This window comes from Formica exsecta, unplaced genomic scaffold (assembly GCF_003651465.1).
Source record: "Formica exsecta isolate Colony F162 unplaced genomic scaffold, ASM365146v1 scaffold201, whole genome shotgun sequence".
NCBI classification, from domain to species: Eukaryota; Metazoa; Arthropoda; class Insecta; order Hymenoptera; family Formicidae; genus Formica; species Formica exsecta.
In genome coordinates, this window is record NW_021849308.1 from 2,844,874 (window position 1) to 2,855,423 (window position 10,550).

Sequence of the window (10,550 nt, forward strand, 5' to 3'; positions counted from 1 at the left end):
CGCTACCGTACATATCTCGCGTGTACAACACGAGCCCTATTCCGTACATATAAAATATATGCACGTTTCTACCGAAGCCGGGCAGAGGCGCGTAAAAATTGGAATGTTCGCAAGATTTTATTTTTACGCTTGTCGAAAGATATATCCACAAATTACTCTCTACAATTCGTGAGACATAACTGCCACTCTAAAAATTTGCGCAGATTCAATCATTCATTAAAAAAACGATACATAAAAAAAGTTGTCGAAACAATACTTTCTAAATATTAAAAGAATCTTCAAACGTGTGCGTCACGTTAAACTATACTTTTATTATTCAATAACGAATTCTATAAAATCTGTTTATATTTAATTATATTTTTACAATATTTGATTTAATTATATTCTTAAAATTTTAAATAAACATAACAACACATAGCAACAATTTTTCAATTCGCTATTGAACAGCGATGACTGTTATTTTAATAGCCTCTCGGATAAAGACACTCACAAAAACAAAACTACAGCAAGATTCATCCCATCTTACGTAATGGGATTGGATAGAAAATATGCTATATTTTCTAATGTCTAGAATGGGCACGATGTAAACGTATATTATTTTCATGCATATTAAATTCATCTTCCTCATAAAGAGAGAGATTTATGATTTTATTATGCAAATTGTCCGAAAAAACCTGGAAGGATATTATTTTATATTATTTTCAAAAGATATTTTCCATAATAAATATTATTTTTCGATACAATAATTTAAATATCTTCTTTTACAACTGCGAAAGCTTAAAAGTTTTGGATTAAGAATTCTGCATTATGCGAGAAAAAGTGTGTGTGTGAGACTATTATAAAGTTCATCAATAACTTCCCACCAGGCTATTTAGGATATGTAATATTCAGCTTATATTATGCATAAGTTTTATTAAGATGCACAAACAGAGTAGCATTTCTACTCAAGCAAAGCACTTGTATTAAATATTTTCAGTGGATGAAACTTGAAATATATGTGACAAAGCTTATACTATCGACAGTATTTTAGTGAGCTATAATTTGTTAATACATATACATATGCGATATATATTTTAAGTAATTTTATAATATATGTTTGACAATATCCATATGTACAAATATATGTATAAAAGCATAAGAAATAAGAACGACTATTAAACTTCCAAAGATTTGCAATGCTTGCCAAAGATAAGTCAAGTTTCATCCAAATTAGATATGAATTTTGTAAGAGTATAATTACAATTTTTTTTGATTATTTGGGGATTAAAACTTTTCAATATAACAGAAGATACTTTATTATTAGACTATTGAAAATTTGAAATATAAAAAATAATCTCTTTAGACATAAAAATATTATAAAATTAAAAGTGTGCTCAAAGAGGACATGACAAAAATTTTTTTTTTGTTTGGAACATATATAAATTTCTAAATGTTATTGAATAATTACGTATATAATATGTAATATATGATGTTATTTTCATATACATATATATGTATAGGAGAGAAAAATATGATTATGATACGATCATGGATGTTATATCATCTATGCTGTTACCATGATTACCTATACTCTTCCATAAAAAAATATAAAAAAAATTAATTTGCATATCTCCTTATAGCATTTTTCTCAATCCGTATATTTTTAGGATAATTTTAAATATATTATGATATATCCGATTTATTTTGAACTAGCATACTTACGAACAGCATAATTACGAGATAGTATGCTAGATTTTCATTACCGACTTCCATTTTATCTGTTGTTGAAAACACAATGCAACAAAATTTAATAGAAATATACTTACATAATGTTTTCCATCTGTAGACTACAAGGCGCATTGAGGCTTGTTATGAATGTTCTAACAATCAGTATGACTAGAGCACACATTTTTGTTATTATTCGTCTAACTCATTCTAAAATCTATGATTGCCCAGTTAAAAAACCAGCTATTATTTCTGTTGAGCATTATACATGTCTATATAGTTATTTTAGTATTAAAAAATAAAATTTAAATTTTAGCCCTTGAAAAATATGTTGTGTAACATATAAACGGGCAATCAAAAATGAAATTAATTTTTAATTTTTTTTGTCCTCTTTATACTCGACAAAAGTAATGTGAAATAATATGAATAAAAAGGAAGATTAAAGAATGATTATTAATTTTTTTCAAATGTATCGTCGAATCAATATAAATAATCATGTCGCGGAAAAATAGCTCTTGCAGCTTTTTCCTGTGGATCTAATTGATTACGATAACGTCTTGCCAAGAAAGCTGCAATCACCTGAAAATGTTTAAGTTTATAAAGTCCACAGAAAATTCACGCGCATAAAATACAATAGAAAATATATAATACAAAATTTGTCAAGAGATCCCTCTTTCTCTGCATTATATACATGTAATTTACAGATTTTTTAGAATATTATGAATGAATATTGGCATATGAATATTTGAATCGATAAAATTATAACACTAAAGAAAAATCAGAAGACCACAACCAACATTATGAAACCACCCACCATCTGTTAGGAGGATCATATGAAGTGACAGAGGACATGGCGATGGTGTTAGACTAGAGGAAAGCACTAGGATTAGCTCGTGGATCTTTCTGGTTCCTGTACCTCACGGTCAACCATACACCAACAAACTGTAATCGGGCACACATGTTACATTGCATTAGCAAAATGAGAATTTTCATTGTAACCAGTAATCAAAGCACTTATAGTTAGGTAAACTCCCAAATGTTAAATAAATAATATTCTATGTGTTCTGAATAATAATGCAATATATATGTACATGAAAAATAATGACATTGTTTGTAAAATCTTACCTCCGTAAAACTAAAGAATAATCCTATGCTACCGCACAATTTAAATGCATAGTCAATGGTAGATTGCAGTTTGTGCATACATGTTGGACAAGGTGGACAAGGCATTAAATTGGTATCAATTGATTGACAGCAAACCTTCTGTAAAAGATTACAATGTTTAGATTATTAAATAAATATATTTATTCCAAAGTACTTACATTGACATCATCACAAGATATAGTTGAATCTTCACTGGTACCATTAAATCCGCAACAATTAAAAGTGGTTTGAACTTTTTCCTTTAAATCAGATTCAACATGTGTCCAGCCCTAGAAATAATTATTAAATTATATTTATCTCTAGAATAATGTAATTACAATGCCTTTTGAGTGCAACAATTACCTGTTCAGCAAGTTGTTCTTGCTGTTTAGTGTTGACAGCGAGGCAAGCGCAGGCGATGCTGAATTGAATCAGGAACAAAAGGAATAATATAAGCATGTACTATAAATTTTAATTAAGGAATTGTACATCCATTTTTTTTATTGAGTGAGAGAGAGAGAGAAGAGAAATAGAGAATATATTATTCAATATTGTTATTCAATAAAAAATTATATAAAATATATTAGACGTTATTGATAATAATAATACATAGAGATGTAACTATAAAGTTTCAAGATATTTTATACAAGATAAAATATATACTAAACAAATATTTTTTTTTTTACAAATACTAGATATATGATAATGACATAACTACAAAGATAAACAAAATAAGAAGATTGATGCTTGTCTTATGAGCCTAATTAACATCAAATTACAATTTGATAAGGATACAAAGAACAATAAAACCTGATGGTGTTTAACAGCACCAATCAGGCCCAAAATGGAAATAAGAAACAGGATCACTCCGCATGCTAAAATGCCACCAATAATAGGAAGGTTTGTAACTAAGGCGGATGCCCTCCCATATACGGCAACTCCTATTAATATAAAGGCAACAACCTGTAAGAAAAGATAGTCATTGATAAAATTTCCATCATGATCCTAAAACATGATACAAAAATGATTCATTGTTTATGATAAATGTTAAATAATCTTAAGCTGACACATTAGACTTGTGCATAATTTGAATACTAATTTTCAGCTGCAGATTATCCCATAACCGTCATTTAAAATTACTTATGCACATTAATGTAACAGTAACATATTTGATAAAAGAAATCCATAGTTCCACGAATACTGCAACATTCGTACTAATAATTCTTAATACAATTATCTAATAATCAATGACAAGAAGAAGCGTCACACAATGTAAAAATTAATATAATTAAATCAACTTTCTCTCTCTTTATGCATATCACATAGATTCATAGATCACTCATATACACACACACACACACACACACACACATATATATATATATATATATATATATATATACATATGAGTTAAGATTGTAATTTACAGATAGGAACATCTCTTTAATCGGTAAATGTGCACCCAAGATTAGTCGATAAATTATGCAACGCGTAAATATATATAAATTCTTTCCTGTAAAAATCAAAGTGAGAAGCGAGAAACGCACGATCAGATGGACGATAGCCAGGAGGAGGAGGAGGAGTAAATCACGGAGAGTACTTAAAGCGAAGGATTCATCTACTTACGATGTAGAGAATGTTGAGTGCTGTCAGCGCATTTTTGGAGCACGTAAAGCCGCCGCACATCTTCGGCTGCGCCCGTTCTTCGCTGTCCTCGTCGAATCCCTGCAGCCGCGGTCGACTCGCGTCGCGGGCTCGATTCACAACGCACGAGACTCTCGGAAGTCTCGTCGAGCTTTACACGAAGGAATAACGTGCTGCGCAATCACGATTAATAAATTCGCACTTTAATTTTAATCTCACACGCACACCGACGTCCCCGCGATGGCAGACAATTCGCGACTGCCCGAACCAGCGCGATGGCGACGATCGATGCGCTCGATAGATTTGCGACTATCACGCGCGAAACACAAACGTCAGTAAGTACGCACGGCATGCTCGCGGAAGCCAACAATTAAAATCGATACACGACATAGATTAATTCTGATTTGCATTCCAAAGACACGCGGAAATGATTTTAGCATCTATCCATGATAATAAAATTGTCGATAAAAGATGCAATTGGCCAAAATCGTGCTGGTTTCAAGCGTTGATGCTGACGCTAACCGGGAAAACGTTTACACTTATGTGAACGTTTGCATCATTAATCTATGATGTGCGATAGCAATAAATAAATTTGGACTTTGATATATATTTTATAAATATCTCAATTTTGATATCTTTGAAAAAGCAAAAAATGAGATTAAATTTCTCTTCCTTCAACCTTTAAATCATTATAGGCAATAATAATTAGTTTATTAATTTATTTATCAATGTATTTATATTACCATTTAATTTTCTGTCAAAAAGGAATGCAATAAAGAAAATGGGAAAATAATTTTTGTCTCGTTTTGTGTCTCACTGAACGAATACAATCTCTTTGATGAAATAGTCGCATTTATTTCTCACGAAGTTTTACCATAGTGACAAACGTTTACGTCGTAAATGTGTCACATCAACACTCGAGTAGATTAAACGTTAACGACGTGAACGCAGATAACGCGTAAACATATTCTATATTGAAATGCAGTTTCCAGCCATGCAGCTATTTGCATTTTGTTTGAAAATTCTAGTTCAATCCATTTTATTAACATAAAAAATTACATTAGAACATTTGTTTATGTTTGTGATATCTACTATTATTTTTTAACCAAATTGATATACTTTAAATTTATATAAAATTATAACAATTATTGACTATAATTATTGAAATATATGACTTCTTAATTTTACTTATTAATCTCAATATTTATAAGTAACAATTAATTAACGCTCTCTTTAAATAATCGTAAGATATCAGTCCATATAAACAATAAGAATTGTATGTTTTCAGCATAATTATCACGAAATAAAAATATAAACTATATAAAAATTAGGATATATGTATATATAAAATTATAATTTTTACTCTATTATTTTATTTTTATATATATTATTATTTTTACAATATTTAATTTGCAAATCTATTCTCTGACATAATATAGAAGTTATTATTTTACAACGTAAAAATTTCTAAAATATACTGTTAGTCAACCATAAAATTTTTACATTTAACAATGCCTAAATTGCAAAAATGCGCAATGCATTTTCTACAAGCTAATTATAACAGATGATGCATGCATGTTTTCGCAAAAATTTGTGATACGCCACGTTTGCAAAAGGATGCGCATAATATGTACACGTTTGCGATAAGTGATCAAGATTTCGAGACAATAAAGATTGCCATGTTATTTAAAGATGGAGAAAAGATACTGTAAAGGAAAGTTTACAAACATCAATGATTATTGATGAAGGTTTATTGATCTCTAATAATTTACAAAGAAATTTCATTATGCTTTATGTACATCATTAAGAACTTCCTATACTCAATATATATCAAGTGATTTAGAAAATTATCAAAAAAGAACTTTTAATGACTTTATAATGACTTTAACGGCAATACAAATCACACGATTTTATTACGATTACACAACAATTTATTTGGGAAAAATAAAGTAAAAAAGCTATGAAAAAATGGAAAAATGATAATAAAATATTTTTAAGTAAATAAAAAAATGACAATTGCACTCTTTGACGATGTTATTTTATAGATTCAATGCAAGATATTCAGTGTTTTTATATATTATAATTTGTAATAGCACAAATAGTTGTCGAGAGAGACACTTAATTTTCCATTTATACAAATTACATAAACAACATTTCTATATACGAACGCAAATGTGTAATGGATGCGCAAGACATGTTTGCGATAAGCTATCAAAGTTTCAAAACACGATAACGATTGTCATATATCTGATTTAAATGTGGCCAAGAGAACAGATTCAAAAAGAAAGTTTACAAACATCATTCATTGTCATGAAGATACATCTATTGCTACCAATTTATTCAAAAGTTTTATTATACAAATCGTATATTTTATTATACAAGTCGTATTTGATCATCATTACATCATTATAGCACATCATTATAAATCTCTTAACATCGTAAAAAAAATATTACAGAATTACATTTATTGTCTATATAATTTTACTTTACATAGACTTTTTTACAGTGTACTTAATAACAAGTGATATAGATAATTATCGTAAAGGACATTTTTATTTATAATGACTTTAATTTTTATAATTTGAAATACACAAATCGTTGTCAAGAGAGACTTTATATTCTCCGTTTATATAAATAACATGTCGACAGCAATTGTGTGTGTGTGTATGTGCGTATGTGCATTGCAAAAATAATAATTGTACTTTTATATGTTTCGATTGTTCTCCACTATTGTCATTCATTATTGACAACAGTCCTAAAGAGACTGTTATATCACAGTTGCAATGCTAAAATGATTAATTACTAATACCAAGACGCATATAATGTTGTTGCATGTTTGTTATTATTAATCAGCGGCTTGTAATGAAAAGCCATTGTTTATAAATAACTCTATGTGTGTATAGGATTTTCTCTTTAATTAACATAAGATATTAATCCTATTACATTATGTAGCAGGAAACAAAAGCGTGATAATCCTATTTCCAGATTCCATAAACTTTCATCCACAATTATTAACACAATTAATGAAATATTTTAATGCAGTGAAGTATTTTATATTAATTACGTAATAATCATGGATACTACGATAAAATAAAAATAATATTATGTGTGTGTAATAAAATAAATAATATTTATAATACTTATTATGAAAGATAAAATAAATAATATCTATAATACTGTGCTTTTTCAGAATACGTGTGTTGCCTCACTTAGAATTGCCTTTATTATGCTTTCCTGTTAATTAAATAATTTTTTTTTTTTTCAAACAACCAAACACATAATAGTGCTTGCACAAGTGGTATGTATAGAAAAATATAACTTGATATTTATTCTATCCTTCCTCTACAGAATTAACAGTAGTGACAGGCAAAGACCCTCATAAAAGTGGGGACAACGATAGGTTTGGCACGAAGTGCTGATAACGAAAGCACTGATAAAGTAACATATAAAATCTACAGCGTCATAAATACGATTCATTCCATCTGAAATGTGGGTTTATTAAAATCCGGGCGTCCTCAGACTTGGGCATTCGTCGTCTTTCCTGGTAGCATTTTCTGTGTTTCATCGCTATTTCTGTAAGCATAATATCAAATTAAAATTTGATACACTTTTTTATATGAAGCGCTTAAAGCAGAAATAAATTCAAATAATAAATTTTTTAACTGTAAGCTTTACTCTGAGTATGATATTATATTTAATCCTCGGATGGTATGACAGCCGGCGGATCTTAGATCAATTTTGACCCATATCATCAATTTTTATATTAGCAGTACACACATTCATAATGTTGTATTCAAACAACCAAACACATAATAGTGCTTGCACAAGTGGTATGTATAGAAAAATATAACTTGATATTTATTCTATCCTTCCTCTACAGAATTAACAGTAGTGACAGGCAAAGACCCTCATAAAAGTGGGGACAACGATAGGTTTGGCACGAAGTGCTGATAACGAAAGCACTGATAAAGTAACATATAAAATCTACAGCGTCATAAATACGATTCATTCCATCTGAAATGTGGGTTTATTAAAATCCGGGCGTCCTCAGACTTGGGCATTCGTCGTCTTTCCTGGTAGCATTTTCTGTGTTTCATCGCTATTTCTGTAAGCATAATATCAAATTAAAATTTGATACACTTTTTTATATGAAGCGCTTAAAGCAGAAATAAATTCAAATAATAAATTTTTTAACTGTAAGCTTTACTCTGAGTATGATATTATATTTAATCCTCGGATGGTATGACAGCCGGCGGATCTTAGATCAATTTTGACCCATATCATCAATTTTTATATTAGCAGTACACACATTCATAATGTTGTATAATATTTAATTATAACATAATTATATATAAACTCTCCTGATAATGTAAATTGGTTCATATTTCAGTCCTGTAATAAGAAGAAATAAAAGATGGAACAATTCCGCAATTGCTGGCCTCAGTATTTAGCAGCAATTACAGGTAAATAAAATTTAAACTATTTTTAACTTTGTAAAAAATAGTATAAATGATATAAAAATGTTTTGCGCATAAGATTTTCAAATATTGTGAATGATGCTTTACGGGATGGGTTTGAAGTTATGATACAACCGAGAAAAGAATGATCCCGGATGCAAAAATAAATTGAAAACGTAGAATGAAATTTTGTCATACAAAACTACGTTTTTAAGAAAATTAATTTCAAGAAAATTAATAATATATTTATGCTTTTTTAAACTTGAATAATCTATAATAATCTCTTGTATTATATATTGCTAAATTGGTTTCAACATAAAAATTATTAATAAATAGATAAAAATAACATTATTTTCAGTAACGTAATCTAAAATAATTTGAATTACTAAAGAACACACAGATTATTTGAAAAGTATCAAGATTACTTTTATTTAAAAAAAAATTTTATTCCACATTTTCGATCTATTTTTTTATAAGAAATTGTCTTCTTGCAGGTCATATTATAATTTTGAATGCTCTCTATATGTAAAAAGATTTACGATTTAAATAATTATATTTAAATATATACTTGGAAATTATCAAGAGAATTTCGTTTTTAATACTAACTACAATTAATATTATCAGTGTGAAGTGCTAAACACATGATTACTAAAAAAGTAAGAAGATTTATCAAATTAGAACAAATACTTTAAACGCTGCTTGTTCTAATAAAGAAATATTCTATAAATGCTATATAATATATTTTACATAATTATTCCTGAAACTTACATTTATATTTTTACACGTAAAAATAATTTATCTGGACTGTTTATCTCTAATCTAGAAGTTTAATTAATCTCTCTGTCTATAAATTCTTTGACTGATTCAGAATATTTTTTTTCAAATAAAATATATATAGGGAAATCAAATAAAAAAAAAAAAGTAATATCAATTATTCACATTCATCTAATTTTATCGCAGCTACCATATCGATGGCTATTGCCGGGTCTCATATAGGCTGGACGTCACCATCCTTACCAATACTGAAATCATCTAATTCCTCTGTTCGGATAACATCCGACGATGCCTCTTGGATCGCTTCGTTCTACCTTTTGGGCACCATACCCGGATGCATTTTAGCAGCTTTCGTTGTCGACTGGCTGGGTCGGAAGATAAGTTTACTGATAGCTGGTGTACCTCTGTTTGTCGGATTTATCATGATAATCATAGCATGGAATCCTTATATTCTCTATGCTTCTCGCTTTATTAGCGGTATCGGTCAAGGCGTAGTATATGTTGTCTGCCCGATGTATATCGGCGAGATAGCCGATAAGGAAATCAGAGGCGCTCTCGGCTCCCTCATTAAGCTGATGGTGACCTTCGGGGAACTATATGCCCACGCAGTGGGTCCCTTCGTGTCCTACGAATATCTTTCTTACATCTGCTTACTGCTGCCAGTGATATTCTTCCTTACCTTCCCTTGGATGCCCGAATCGCCATATTTCCTGCACTATATGCCGGTCCCTTCGTGTCCTACGAATATCTTTCTTACATCTGCTTACTGCTGCCAGTGATATTCTTCCTTACCTTCCCTTGGATCCCTTGGATGCCATATTTCCTGCT

General features: G+C 29.6%; 2 protein-coding genes across 6 annotated transcripts in view; one reads left to right on the forward strand and one right to left on the reverse strand.

The window, feature by feature from the left end:
• Positions 1 to 1,421: 1,421 nt before the first annotated feature.
• Positions 1,422 to 4,790, reverse strand: LOC115234649 (tetraspanin-13). 2 transcript variants are annotated; one of them, XM_029805869.1, is made up of 7 exons: positions 4,474 to 4,788; positions 3,643 to 3,810; positions 3,211 to 3,309; positions 3,027 to 3,137; positions 2,830 to 2,967; positions 2,519 to 2,646; positions 1,422 to 2,283 (listed from the first exon to the last, which is right to left on the reverse strand). In XM_029805869.1, the coding sequence occupies exons 1-6, from the start codon at positions 4,531 to 4,533 to the stop codon at positions 2,572 to 2,574; spliced, it is 651 nt and encodes a 216-aa protein (XP_029661729.1). In that variant the 5' UTR covers positions 4,534 to 4,788; the 3' UTR covers positions 1,422 to 2,283; positions 2,519 to 2,571. The 2 variants fall into 2 exon arrangements, with proteins under 2 accessions (XP_029661729.1, XP_029661728.1); XM_029805868.1 differs by lacking the exon at positions 2,519 to 2,646 and having other exon boundaries at positions 4,474 to 4,790.
• A 3,509-nt stretch (positions 4,791 to 8,299) lies between these two features.
• Positions 8,300 to 10,550, forward strand: part of LOC115234642 (facilitated trehalose transporter Tret1-2 homolog) — an 11,760-nt gene continuing 9,509 nt past the window's right edge. Inside the window, exons 1-3 of one of the 4 annotated variants that reach the window (XM_029805852.1) lie at positions 8,300 to 8,598; positions 8,882 to 8,954; positions 9,909 to 10,433. In XM_029805852.1, coding sequence (XP_029661712.1) covers positions 8,906 to 8,954; positions 9,909 to 10,433 — 574 coding nt within the window. In that variant the 5' untranslated portion in view covers positions 8,300 to 8,598; positions 8,882 to 8,905. Of the gene's footprint in view, positions 8,955 to 9,223; positions 9,605 to 9,908; positions 10,434 to 10,550 lie in introns of those variants that run through there. The other 3 variants (XM_029805853.1, XM_029805854.1, XM_029805855.1) reach the window with 3 other exon arrangements.

Excerpts from the sequence above, each read along its gene's own strand:
- LOC115234649 (XM_029805868.1), bottom strand. The coding sequence starts at position 4,533 with ATGTGCGGCGGCTTTACGTGCTCCAAAAATGCGCTGACAGCACTCAAC. Across the intron at positions 3,811-4,473 it reads CACTCAACATTCTCTACATC|GTTGTTGCCTTTATATTAAT; the intron begins GTAAGTAGATGA and ends CTTTTCTTACAG. Across the intron at positions 2,968-3,026 it reads TATCTTGTGATGATGTCAAT|AAGGTTTGCTGTCAATCAAT; the intron begins GTAAGTACTTTG and ends AATCTTTTACAG.